Here is a 14,504-nt window from a genome sequence, read left to right as displayed (position 1 = left end):
AATCAAATCAAAAATTCCGCAAAGCTCAAAACCTTTTGTTGTAAGCTTGCAGCGGAGTTACGACGGTCTGACCACATGATGAGCGATGAAAGATGATCTTAGATGTTTCTTAAGCTTTACTGAAGGTTAACTATATCAATTATAGCAGCTTGATTTCACTTATAAGTTAAAGAAAGGTCGCACTGAGTATTAGGACAGGTAAATATTTATGAAAAACTTTCAGCATATATTTTGGTTTTGGAGAATTTAATACTCTTTTATTTTACAAAAACCCATGAACAAATGTGTATCTTCATAAATGATCAACAATTGACTTAATAATATTTTATGCTTTAATAACCTTTGCACTGCATCAAAACCACTAAGAACTGGTTAAATCWTCCTCTATTTCGGCCACACACACATCGAGATCCTCCTTCATGCGCGCCTTTTCGCGCTTTTCAATCAAATTCTTCTCCATTTCTTCCTTTGTCAATCGTTTGAAGAAGCCCAGCTGGAAGCAAGAAATATTTAAATAAGAAAAATAAAGAGTTGTTGTTAATCAATGAATATTTCGGATGCATGAGCCGTCTTGGATTCGCCATTTTCCTCTCGCCTTGTTTGAGAGTAGAAGCTTTCATACTAAACAAAAATGTTTATGAAATCACAATATGGTAGTCTGTATGTAGATTTTCTTATTACTAAGGTATGTGTTATAGCTGTGTACTCTTCTCTCACTCAACTTGTATATATTCGCGCCTATTGCTTTGTGTGTACAGGTKTGTCAAAGCCTAACAAAACGGAAAAAGTTGTTCAAGTTCGCTCACCTTTCTTAGCAGCAATATCATTCCAATAAGCAATAGTAGACCACCAATTATAGCGCCCAAGTATATCCACAATAGATTACGTTTAGCGATCTTCACAAAGATGGCGCCTTTGAAATGCTTTTTMACACTTAAGTTACTATAAAATTATAGAAATAAGTAAGTAATGTAATCAAGATATTCAAATAAATAATTATGCACCYATTGAGGGGTATATCCGTCTTCAAATTCACCATTGCGACATGGGCCAAATATTGACTATTGCTTGGCAGCAGTTTCTCAGCCTTTTTCCAGTTCATTTCATAGTTCAATAACAACGTGATATTCCCGCCAGGGAACAAGGCATTCGTCAGCAGTAAATCACTCAAGGCGCATGACATTTTCGTCTCGGAGTTTTCGGTCGATTGGCAACTGACAAAAGTCGTGTGATTTTCGGGCAAATGATTCAAGTATAATATCTCAGAAGTGTTCAATGTTGGTGGCGACACTGGTGCAGATTTTTCGAAATCTAAACGCTGATACTCAAGGTCCTTGAAATGAGCTTGCGCTGAGTAGTTGCTGATATATTGGCTGCCGCTGAATTCAATAGGAAAATCAACAATTAAGTGGAAGAGACTCAGCGGACTGGGACCAATATTTTGTATCTGTAAAGAGTTATTTAGAAATAGATATTAATTCTAAACGCCAGAATTTTGTAAGTCGACGAGCTGTACTTTCTAATTTTTGAACTTAAAAAAATCTGCTTTTGGAAGTCTTAAAACTCCTATTATTAAAACATTAGCAATCGTTTCCATCTTTTTCTACTATGATTGGCATCCGGAGAAGGATTTAAGTTAAGCGTGTGGATTCTTACTRAGACAAGATAGATATTTGGCCAACTTGTTCTGGCATAGAAGAGAAGCATATACCATATCGATTATTGCTGATAAAGTTCTTCTCTTTACTCACTTTACCCAAGCATAATAAAGGCACTTGAACGTATACAGTCTCGTCCCTAACACCTCTAAAGTTATTTGTTTCTTAACTTGACGTGATTTCTATTACAAAATATACAACAATATCTGCCATTTAAAAAGGTTTAGTCTTATGTCTTATTATATAGACTCCACTGTCGTAGATAACTGTTTGGTCAGTAACATAGGAAGTTAATATGATTAGTTGAAACAAATTACAGCAGCACCTAAAYTTACCTCAAAAGCCGTTGAAACCGCGATATTTTCTTTCCCATCGGTTTCAGCAAAAATTTTGTTTGTTGAAGTCCTGCAAATTGAAGTGAATTATTCGTAAAGTTACTTTCTAACTAAATTCGTTAACGACTCACTCTGTTATCCAAATCTCAGCTGTTGTGGTAAGTTTTACTTTTTCAGACGATTTGTTATCATTTGGATGCGTTTCATTTCCCGTACTGTGAACAATTGCATTTATCTCCACTTCAGTAGCACCGACCACATTACTAAGATCAAGGCTGAGCTCCAGTTCCGTGGTACCTTTGAAGGCACGTCGCTTGGCAATGCTGCATACCACACGCCAACCAAACTCGAATTCTCCAACACATTCGGCAGGCATTTTTGCAATGGGCACGTTTAAGGAAGATTTTATGATGAGTTGGGTATTGTAGGCCTCCTCGCCTTTGTTAGCTATAATATATTTGACAGGTAATACGCTGCCGCTGCCCAATATTACATTCTTACTGGTATCAGAAAGGAAGAAAAAAAAAAATAAATAAATTTAGTGATAAGCAAGTGCTAATATAATGTTCTCATCTCTGTTCGGTGCTATCAGTTGTCAGCGGCATACTATTCGCATGGAGGTTCAAAGTCTCAGCATTTTTTTAATCTCAGTTCGAAAAAGAATAGSTGACGGTAGAACGAGAGATGATGGTGAGTTGGTTAGGTCTAAACGGTCMYYTAGTTTTAATGGTTKGAACGAAGAGATGKGCAAAARCTTGTGGAAGTTCATTCCCGAATACTGGAGGTAATTTATGATAGTGTGTCTGGGAGGGATATCATGTGAGTGGAAAAAAACTATGGTTGTTCTTCTCTTGAGGTTCGCTGATAAGATCTCGAGCGATCCCCGTTMATATCGAGGCACCAGTCTCSTTCCCATATTCGGAAAAGTGCTGGAGAGAGTTATCGTTGAACGGTTTCATGGGCTTACGTGGGTTATATGGTCGGAGAGGCGGTTTGGGTTTGGCGAAGGACGCAGTGTGTATGATGCCTGGTTTTGGCTGCCCGCAGRGTTCCATCTGTGGTATATAYATTTCGAATCTCGCRATGGACCGTCTGCTGCGACAACTCGAGCCACTTTGTAATTGTTGTGCGTATGCGGATGATCTTTTTCTTCCGGTTGAAGGTCATTCGCGGTCTGAGTTAGAGCGGGCGGGAAGACAATTTTAGAAATTGTAAATATTTGTGCTTTAGGTGTGGGGACTGTTATATCAATGAGAAAAAGAGTGGCAATGTTGCTGAAAGGTAGATAATCGCCGATTCATCCACCGATTGTCCGGGTGAATGGCAAGACCGTTGGAACAATAGTTCTAACAATCGAGTGACCTATGAGTACATTCGGGACGTTGGGTTTATTGCGAGCAACCCTGACTTTGGATTTTGTCTGAGATTAGAGTTTTTTACTTACGRGACATAGGCCTTTGAATGCATTTTTGCATCAGAGGTGCATATCTGATAGGTCGTGGTGTTTTTGTATAGGTGTAGTTTTTGTATGAGTGGTGTGTGGCTACAAGAATAGCGCTGTATGGCGGCTTTACTGGTAGTAGTTTGGGCTACGAAGTCTGGCAGGAGACTTAATTCTGGTATCACGTGAAGCAAGAGCCCTTGGAGTTCGATCTAATCTGCCCATGCGGACTGTAGTTTTTAAAAGGCTTACAATATTAATAATACTTTGGTCCACCGATTCTCACTCCCGAAAACAATTTATTGTATATATAGATCAACAGCAGACTTTATGAATAACTTACGGTATTTCTACACCTCTAAACCAAAGATCGACGGAACAAACCGAACCCTTGCAATTATGTAGATATTGGATATGAGCTTTCACCATGTTTGGCCACGCAGGATCTACGACCGCACAATCACTGCAAAATTCTGTAAAATAAAAAACAATATTCAAAGTCTGGAGAGTCATTAAGTTGTATTAAAAATGTTGGTCTTCATGACGTAAAAAGTATTATTCTCCATCGCCAATAGTGTTTTCAAACGTACGAAAACCCAAATACATCCTTTTCTTGTAGCGATAAAATTTCAAAACTTCTTTGACCAGTGACATTTTTTTAACGATTCCAAACATTTGGTATGACTTTGTTACTCACCCGAGTCCTCTTGTGTCTTGCCATCATTYTTCAAGCGGTAAGTCAGCTCCATAATTATCGGTATAAATATATAATGGTCATCGGATATGAGCGTGGCATTACATGACAGACATTGCGGCCTTAAACCCGCCATGAAGGGATCCTTGCCAATGCAATGCCTCACATTTATACGCTTCTCCTCAGCATCGACACCCAAATCGAGTAGCAATTCTTGCCTTAGAATCTTCGTCGAATTACTTTGGATATTAACACATATGTCGAATTTTAAGYTTGTTGTATTTGTGGGAATTATTGAATTCTTTGGCCGTATTGTCGCATTAATCTTCACTACCGGATACGAGCGATAAACAAACACCACATCCGCATTTGGTGCGCCGACAGCCAGATTATAGTGATTCGKATTGTTATCAACACCTCGGGAGAGACCGTGACCGAACATGCCACCACTGCCGACTAATTGCTCGCTCACGTTCAATATTTGTCGTGGTTGGACGCCGAGACCGTTCGGACCGCCAAAGTAGATGGCAACCGCCCCATTGCCATTATTACCAGCGAACGGAGCTCCAATGGCTATGTCTGCCGAAAGGAATGTAATAAGTAGAAGTTTGTTAAGTGCGCAAAAAGTATGTGATACATGTAAGTAGTAAAAGAGCTCACCTTTATAACCATCACCATTTACGTCTCCCAGTTTACCCAATGAAGTTCCAAAGTGTCCACTGCTCGAAAACGGAGACTTCAACAATGTTTGCTTGAAACTCAGCTTTAAGGACCACATAACGAAATAAAGTWMATTTATRGAAGGAATTTTCTGGTATTTATTCGGYATTCTAATATATTTATGTCAGCAAAATCTCATACAGAAAACCGTTAGAGTGGAAACAGCCACTCACTGTTCYCTGTGTAACGCGAGCGCTATGAATCACACCAGCGGCTGCACTAGAAAGGTTACTAGCACCAAACAACAATGAAGTGAAAAGCTCTGCAGCAAAATCAGTTGCAAGTTTGGCGGCGTTAGGTGAATTCTTCTCAATGACCTTCGGTCATAGCTCAATRAGCAGTGAGTTGGGGTATAAAATAGACCACGTACTCTCAGGTTTTATTGGAAAAGTTTACTGGTCACACTTTAAGAGGTTAAATGGCGCAGGAGCATAGGATTCGCCCGCGGATATCACAACTTTACGAATCAGACAGATCGAAAATGACTCATGGACTCATGGAGTACATTGCTCGAAAGTGGATATCAGCCCATACTTCAAGCTTCTCTGCAGTATCTTCCAGGCGGAAGTCTTTACAATCAGGAAAATTGCTGAGGTAGTGGACAACGAAGGAAACAATAGAAATAAGATCAACATATATGCCGATACACATCGCATTACATCAAAGAATGTCCTTAGAAGCTGGGAAAAATAAGTAGAGGTAGCGGCTGCCGGAAAACAGGTGCATATATATTCAGTTTCAGGCCATAAATGGTTTTCGAGAAACGAAATAACTTAGAAGATTCCTAAAAGTACCATCCGTCTGTCTACCGAACCAGTACAGGAAATACGAAAATGACTAAAAACAATATATGAACTGAAAGCAGATTGACCAGTGTCAGATAGAATGCTTGAGATATTTGCAGGATCGCTAAGGTTATCTGCAAGAGGACTGAAAAAARGCTTTTTACTCACACGATATCGAAAGGCCTGCAGGACGGTTGTAGGTCGAATAACAGGTAATAACCTTTTGACAACACTTACGAGCCGGATGAATACAGAATATCCAGCAGTATATAGAACTTGTCTTAGATATTTAAATGCTTCGTAGTTCAAGAGACTTGAAAATCAATCAGACTTTGATAACAAGTCGTTATTACGAAGTGTAATAAGCGTTGATGTTCTGTTTGACGAATACTTCTCAGAAATTAAACTTTTGTAAGCCTCCATTTGACATTACYAAGGACTAATCGGACTGAGTCTCATTGATTTTTCGAATTTTCATACATCTGTGTCTGAAAACTTAGAGCTTCAAATTCTATATTCAAAAATTGCATGAATGATACATATGTTTGTGCGATAGCTAATGATAATAGCTCYTAATAGAGGACTAATAATCTAGAATGACTTCGAAGGAGAAATAATTTGCAATAATCTAAATTTACTTGGAATATAAACTTTTTGGCTTGCTGACAGAGTTAGTAACTTAAAAAAGATACCTCAGAGCAACTACTGTCTAAATTAGTAAATGATCTTACTGATTACAGAAGGACAAATCTTAAAGTATTTGTTCTGAAGAAATCTATATTTTAAACAGCAATTTAAGTTGAATACGATGACCACACGTGAACACACGACTCACAGAATGTTCTTCATTTAATGTATACAGTCAATTTGGACACATTCACCTAGTTAGTGAGAATTCTTACCTGTTTTCCCCGTCCAATATTTATAAACATATAAACTGCACCCGCTTCGAAAACACTGTTAACTGTGTGATGTGGTGCGCCAATGAGCATATCATCCAGGCCGTCACCATTAAGGTCATCCACCAGTAGGGAATAACCAAAGTACTCGCCATATTGTGCGCCGGTATACCCTATTTGTAGCGGAAATTCTACATTCCAACTCGGCGGTGCAGTGTAAATTTGTACCTGCAAATAACGGTTATAGTACATGTTGACAAGCGGATAATTCAGTTAAAGTGAACGCTYACGAACTTACCGAACCCAATTTTGTTTCACTGTTCGCATTTGGCATAGTAACCACGTATGACAATTGCTCCTTGTTGCTGACATTGAAGTACCCACATCCCACGGCATATCCTTTATATGATGCCATTTTTGGTCCGCGTATTGTCGCTCTGGGTTCTTGGGTATTCATATTGTAGTGTATTACCTTTCCTGGAGAGTATCAAATACGTTTTATTTTTGAGTGTAAAAAGATATTGTCAAAACAAAACTATTGTCGATTGGATAATGCTTAAGAATGGGAATATATATACGAATATTCGGATTATTTGTTATCGATTTTGAATAACCTAGATCTATTTTCTTTCTCAGTTAAATAGTTTTGTGTTGACGACCTAAGCGTATTTAGTGAAGAACCCTAAAGAACTGATACTTTCATTAAAATAATATAATATAAAAGGAAAGCTCGGTAATATACCACGATTGCGGCTTATGGCTTTATGGAGAGAGATGAGGTCGAAATATTACTATTATTATACACAATTTATTCATGGTACATAATCCTCTTTTACYTACCTGACCAATTGAGGACGCCAGGTGATCCGGATATAACTTCATCATTCTCCGGCGTTAATTGGACGCTGAAACCGAATTCACCAAATCTAAGGTCGCCGAATAGCGGCTTACCCTTTTCATCTTTGAAATCCTGATTATTCTGCTTACCTGAATATATATGAAGAAATCATTTAATTCAGTCATATATTTAGTTGGGAACTTGAAGAGTGTGCAAACCTTTAGCSGAAAATGGACTTAATATTTGCCAGACTCGATTTTTTGAATCATCGTCCATTGTGTTGTTGGTCCAATAGCACATGCCGTGCATGTACGCTTGGCTGAAAAATTTTATTTTTTTTCATGATTTTCTGCAGTGTTGGATATCATTCAAATGGCAACYCTACTTCACGGCTTRTTTACTTTCAGGGAAATRCCCTTTCTATTTAACATAYCAGTGCGTTGATGACGCAATATATTATTTAAGTTCTTAAAGTTAATGTCTAAGTTAGTTATTTTTTATAAAATGGTGAAATCTTCAAATTACATAATCGTTATTGTTAATAGTTAACACTGTGTTAGATTCTTTTCTTAGAAATTTGTAATAAGCAATTTCATTTTATTTCGTTTTTTACCATGACCTTATTAATACAATGCCTAAACAACGGCATACTCTGAAGAGACAARCAATTTTATTAGTAACGGCTGTCTAAGACTGTCTAAGAAGTGGCGAAGATTCAACATCTATTGGCAGAGCTTTTGGTTTAAATGAAGCGACAATAAGAACAATTAAAACCAAATTTATAGTTCCATTCGACAATCAGTAATTTTTGGGTCAGCGCAACTTCTTATAGACGAAATTCTACTTTGGAGAAAACTGAAAAACAATTGGTGTTATGGATTCAAAATTTACACGAAAAAACTCTTAACGATGGAAAAATTATTAAGGAGAAAGCACTTAGAATATATAACCAAGTTCAGTAGTTTAAATCATTAGTATCCCATTACGGAACAAATCAATGTAGGTCATGGATGGCTGATAAGTTGTCTGAAAAAACACACTTTTCACAATGTACAAAYTCAAAGAGAATTGGCATCAACAGCAGAAAATGCTGTAAAAAACTATTCGGATGAACTAAAATAATTCAAGATTGCATATATATTCCAGATTAAATATTTAATGCCGACGAAACGGCATTGTTTTTTAAGCAAATTACAAAAAGAACATTTATAGCAAAATCTCAAAAGRCAGCTTGTAGATTTAAAGCATCCACAAATCAAGTAACTCTCCTGCTTTACTGTAACACATCTGGCGATAATATCTGAAAGCCTTTTTTTATTAACAAATCCAAGAGATTTAAAAGGTAAGGACATTGAACAATTTCCAGTTCATTTTATGGCGAATAGATGACCACTAATCTGTTTAAAGATTGTTTATTTTTTTTCCGAGTCATCAAAGAGGTGTGTAGTCTAGTGTTGTCTTGATGGAAGACAAAGCCCTTTCTGTTGATCAGTTCTGGCCATTTTTTTTCCTATTGCTTGCTTCAATCTCAGCAGTTGTTGTCAGTAAAATGTAGGAATATCGTTCAAGTAACCTGGAGCGGTTCCTTTCCAAGCCCACCAAACACTCAGCATAACCTTGCGAGGCGTCAATTCTGGCTTTGCGACCATTTTTTGAGCTTCACCACGCTGGGATCATGATCTTTTTTCCACATTATTGTCGTATTTGATCCACTTTTCGTCTAATGTTACAATACGAAAAGAATTTTTCACTACCCAATATTTTCTACAAAGCACAGGTTTACTTTTTAATATAATTCATATAACAAGTAATACAATAATATAATTCATTCATGTGATAGAAAGAGAGTGTGATTATTTTCAATTCGTTCCTTCTTAAGGATGCTGACCCCGCCGATGCCAGAACGGCTTTGAAAGCTTAAGCTCAAGCTAAGGCTGTAAACTGTAGGACTGTAGCCCTGCAAAGTAGCTAATTCAAGCAATCATGAATTAGTTTCGCACCACGCTTGCTCTAGTAGATTATGGGCATCCTCAGAAATTTCGTACAGTGCGCACCGAAGACGCTACTGCTGTAGATGCTGTATACCGAAGAAGACCCAAATGGATTCATCCGACACTTTAAAGAAGATTTAACAGAAGGATAATGATTTCCGGGCTTACAAAATCATCAGGCACGTCGCACGTGAGAGGACCCAAAACGAGATAGTCACCGACCCGATATAATTTTGTAGTCAATGGAAAACTATAGAGCCACAATGAGTGACTTTTTCGTGCCAGATCAGTTAATGTGGGCAACCTTTGCCTCCAACATGACGACACTACATACAATACAGCCAACCAAACAATAAATTTAGTGAAAGAAACTTTTGGTTAATGCATTATCACGCCTCGTAGGCCTGTGAAATGATCTCCGAGATCGTGCGACGTAACACCGCTAGACTATTTTTTGTGTTTCTACGCAGATAAGCTCAATACGATTGATGTCTTGCTGACGTCCCCGGTTGCTGCAAAAAGTAGACAATTTGACCTTTTGACTTTTATTTATTCGAGCCAGTCATAGTGGACTGTTCGGAATTGCTTTTATAATATAATGGCAAACCCTTCTTTTTATTAAAAAAGGTTAATATATGGTCATAGCTGTCAATAAAAACATCCCTTATTATACGAGGTGTGTTCAAAAAGTATCGCGAATTTTGTGTTTTTTCAAAAATTATTAATTTATTCATGAATATCTATTTTGTCCCCTTCAAAGTAATCCCCATAAGATATTATACACTTGTGCCAACGGTTTTTCCAACCTTCGCAGCACTTCAAAAAATCTTTTTATTTTTTTTTTATCTTCTTCAGCTCCTCCTTCGATGCCGTCTTTATCTCGTCAAGAGAAGCGTAACGTCGTCCTTTCATGGGCTTATTCAGTTTATGGAACAAGAAAAAGTCACAGGGGACCAGATCTGGGGAATACGGTGGCTGCGGCATCATTAGTGTGTTGTTTTGATCAAAAAGTCGCGCACAAGCAACGATGTGTGAGCACGGGCGTTTTCGTGGCGCAAAAGTCAATTTTTGTCACATCTTCTCGGCCTTCTGAGAACATTTTGTACCACCGATAAACGTTGCTTCGGTCCAAGGTAGCTTCTCCGTATGCATTTTTTTGAATAGGCAAAAATGGAAGACGATCCAAAACACGTGCAAGCAAAGCAGCTGTCAACAATTAAATGAACATTCACCCGGATTTTCGAAAATGCTGATATTAGTTATATGGGAGATAGGCCAAGGGGCAGCGCCCACTTTTTCAAAAATTTTTACCCACAGTTACAGCTTGCACGAACGGACCGACAGGCAGACAGTCGACCGGATTTCAACTTTTTGTTTTAGTNATCTATTTTGTCCCCTTCAAAGTAATCCCCATGAGATATTATACACTTATGCCAACGGTTTTTCCAATCTTCGAAGCACTTCAAAAAATCTTTTTATTTTTTTTTTATCTTCTTCAGCTCCTCCTTCGATGTCGTCTTTATCTCGTCAAGGGAAGCGTCGTCCTTTCATGTGGCTGCGGCATCATTAGTGTGTCGTTGCTTCGATCCAAGGTAGCTTCTCCGTATGCCAGAGTCAACATTCGGAATGCATCCGCGCTCTTAATTTCGTTTTTCACACAAAATTTGATACAGGTTCTTTGATCAATTTTTTGGAATAGGTAAAAATCGAAGACGATCCAAAACACGTGCAAGCAAAGCAGCTGTCAACAATTAAATGAACATTCACCCGGATTTTCGAAAATGCTGTTATTAGTTATATAGGAGCTAGGCCAAGGGGCAACGCCCACTTTTTCAAAAATTTTTACCCACAGTTACAGCTTGCACGAACGGACCGACAGGCAGACAGTCGACCGGATTTCAACTTTTTGTTTTAGTTGTCTGAAATGTTGTATTTCTAACCAAATTTCGTTTGCGAAATCGTAGCGAATGTCGAAAACGGCTTACGGTGATGCAGTTTTATCAAAAATACAAGCCTACRATTKKTACAAAACCTTCAAAAACGGTCGAGAGATCGTAAAAGACATGCCTCGTTCTGAACGAGCTTYGRCCTCTTTAACTAAGGAAAGTATTATACAAGTGAAGAATTTGGTGCTTCCAAATCGTCAGGTAAGTGTTGGAGAGATGGCAAGAGAACTCAGCATCTCTTGCGTATTCATTTGAATGATTTTGGTGGATATTTTGTGTATGAAACGCATTCGTGCTCGACTCGTTCCGACAAAGTTGAATTTTTTTCAAAAGGAGTACCGTAATCAGGTCTCTTTGGACATGTTTGATAGTGCGATTTCCGATCTCACATTCATAGGGAGCATTATAACTGCCTATGAGACATGGATTTTTGAGTTTGACATTGTTTGCATGTCAATCATATTAATCATCATATTAATAATCGTGGTTTAGAGAATTATGAATTGTTACGGAGAGACAGACGCTCAATGAGGACTTCTATTTGACCGTATTGAGGCGTTTGCTTGAGCATATCTGTCGAAAACGGCCGGTATAGTGGAAGAACAGTTCATAGATTTAATACGATGATGAGCAACATCGCATGAAGTCTCGATTGTGAACGAATTTTAGATCAAAAACGCAATGAATATCAACGTTCAACCACCGTAWTCACCAGATTTGGCTAAGTGTGATTTTTTCTTGTTACCAAAAATGAAATTGCCGCTCTGTTGAACCCGTGTTCAGTCGATCGAAGAGATAAAACAAAACTCGCTGAAAGCAATCCCAAAAAGTTCTTAAGTAAAGTATTTCGAGGATTCAAAAAAATTCAATTGGCATGTGTAAGTATATTACATCTGATGAGGATTACTTTGAACTCCACAAAATAAATATTGTTGAATTGTTTTGTTAAAGTATGAACTGTTTGCAACAGCTTTGATAAGAATTGGTTCAAAATGTGAAATTTTTGTGACTCACAATTCACAAAAATATTTAATATTTTTCTGATGGATGTATCATTCTTTCATAATTTTCTAATATTTAAAAATATTCATKAATATTGAATACTAGGTAATACAGATTTTATCATTTTGAATAGATCAAAGAGTTTCTCATAGGAGAATTCGACTTCGACCATCTTTGAGACAACCGCTTCAGAAASCTTGATCGAAATCGTCTAACAGTTTTGTTCACATCACCAAATACTACACACTACTTATATGGTTATTAGTGGTATGTATACCAACTCCGACTTTTCGTACTGGTTTATTCACATTTTCCRACCTTATATCTGTATTTTATCGGCTTCGTTTGTGATCACTCTACGTAAACCAACTTTTCTGTGCGCTACATATCTAATCTTACTTACTTATCGTCCAAAGTGGCAGTTTTTAGCGGAGCGCATACAATCAACGGCTCCTCATCTTTACTACCGCCATCCATAGACGCACCCAACCATTGATGCTCCRTATTTGGTCGCAGATAATTGAAGTTCTTAAACTCCGCAACATTTTCCAATTTAAGCGGTTTCAYTTGTTTGGTCGCAAAATCATATTTGTAAATCGCACCGCTTTGAGACGATCCATGCATTGCTTGTGGTGCGCCGATTATTATGCTTTAAAAGAATTTTTTGGTATCACATAGACATATCTAGATATATGGGGYGCAATTTACCTCTTGTCACGTAGCAAAATCGTGTAGCCGAAGTAGGAACTAAACGGTTTTTGCCTACCGTTTCCTGGCGCTACGTTTAACGGTTCCTTGATTATAAGATTTGGTTTTGGTGCCAAATTAAATGACTCTATGGCATATATATTTAAACATAACAATACAAAGCAGAACTCAAGGAGGTGCATTTCGATAAAAGAATTTTTAATTTAATAACAAACCGACTCGAATTATCCAACGGCACAGACTGAAAGTGAGCGCACTTCTCGCACTGAGCTTGACTTATGTTGGGATCTTAAATATGACTAATTTTACTTATCGCTTTGCTACTGTACCGATATCACACGCCGACTAATGTGGTCTTAAAATTCGTAAATATACATATGTACATATATACWTATGTTTATATACATACATATATATAMTTTGTGATTGCATATCCAGCTATTTAAATATACATGCATTTAGTGTGAATGAAAGAGCGTGCAGTCTGTTCGAAAAGTTTAGTTTTATGTATTTTACTCAATGCTGGTTAAAACAATCGGAATCAAGTGCTTTTATATGTAAGACATTTTCATTTAGCGAGGATGAGCGAGATATTTAGAATGAGCTATTGTCTACGGCAATGTTGCAATATCTGAAAGAGTTGTGCAGATCGACTCACTATAGCATACAACTGCCATACAAGCTSAGCTGTAAAATTCAAGGTAGTATAATGTTTTTTTTTTATTATGTGTGAAAGGTATTATAGCTCCGGCACAACCGAAGTTAACGTGATTTCGTGATCAGATCTGGTCCCCATCGATTATTTCCTGTTCTCGGATCTCAATAAATGATCGCTGGGAAGAAATGTCGTCGAAAGAAGAGCTGATCGACGAAACTGAGGCCTATTTTGAAGGAAAGAACAAATCGTGGTACAAAAGTGGTATCCAAAAGTAGAAGGTTCGCTATAATGAATAAAAATGTATGTTAAACTATGRTAGGCCGAGGACTTTTCAATTAACCTGTTACTGCTACTGTCAGTTCGTGGGGTTCGAATAATCTCGAAGTGGTTAGAAGCCGCTGAAACACTGTGCTTCAATTTAAATWATTTGAGTTCAGGGTACTTTTAGATCAAAAGCTAGTGGCCAGCTAATATTACGACTTCAGCAAGTGCAGCTGTTAAATAACGACGCTCTAAGAATTGTATTGCTGTCACCACTGCTTGAGCTTTATTGAAGACTTGGCATAAATCCCCTGCTGAAGATTATTTAGAAGGCGACAAAATAAATATCGACTAATAATTAAATACAATATTTTGCGTTATTACTTACGTACTTTTTTCTCACAATGTATACTTTATAATAATAATTTTGACGTAAAACAATATACATATATGGTGCATATGTAACAAATTAATATATTAATTTCATTTAAATTTATTCATCATAACTCACGAGTTTCTGGAATACGATAACATATTTTGTCGAATCTTAACCTTGCCAAAGAATGAG

At 37.5% G+C, this 14,504-nt stretch overlaps 1 protein-coding gene across 1 annotated transcript; it reads right to left on the bottom strand.

Moving 5' to 3' along the window:
- Positions 1 to 242: 242 nt before the first annotated feature.
- Positions 243 to 13,263, bottom strand: LOC108977995 (integrin alpha-PS3-like). The gene is made up of 14 exons (XM_018948022.1): positions 13,018 to 13,263; positions 12,713 to 12,958; positions 7,589 to 7,689; positions 7,373 to 7,519; positions 6,831 to 7,009; positions 6,536 to 6,760; positions 4,789 to 4,891; positions 4,132 to 4,707; positions 3,778 to 3,907; positions 2,125 to 2,493; positions 1,994 to 2,063; positions 1,005 to 1,447; positions 807 to 942; positions 243 to 493 (listed from the first exon to the last, which is right to left on the bottom strand). Exons 1-14 carry the CDS (start codon positions 13,197 to 13,199, stop codon positions 362 to 364), a joined length of 3,039 nt encoding a protein of 1,012 aa, XP_018803567.1. The 5' UTR covers positions 13,200 to 13,263; the 3' UTR covers positions 243 to 361.
- Between the last annotated feature and the right edge of the window lie 1,241 nt (positions 13,264 to 14,504).

The sequence above is a fragment of the Bactrocera latifrons genome, unplaced genomic scaffold (genome assembly GCF_001853355.1).
Source record: "Bactrocera latifrons isolate USDA-ARS-PBARC rearing strain unplaced genomic scaffold, ASM185335v1 scaffold_99, whole genome shotgun sequence".
In the NCBI taxonomy this organism is placed as follows: Eukaryota; Metazoa; Arthropoda; class Insecta; order Diptera; family Tephritidae; genus Bactrocera; species Bactrocera latifrons.
This window is presented reverse-complemented; position numbering and strand designations above follow the sequence as displayed.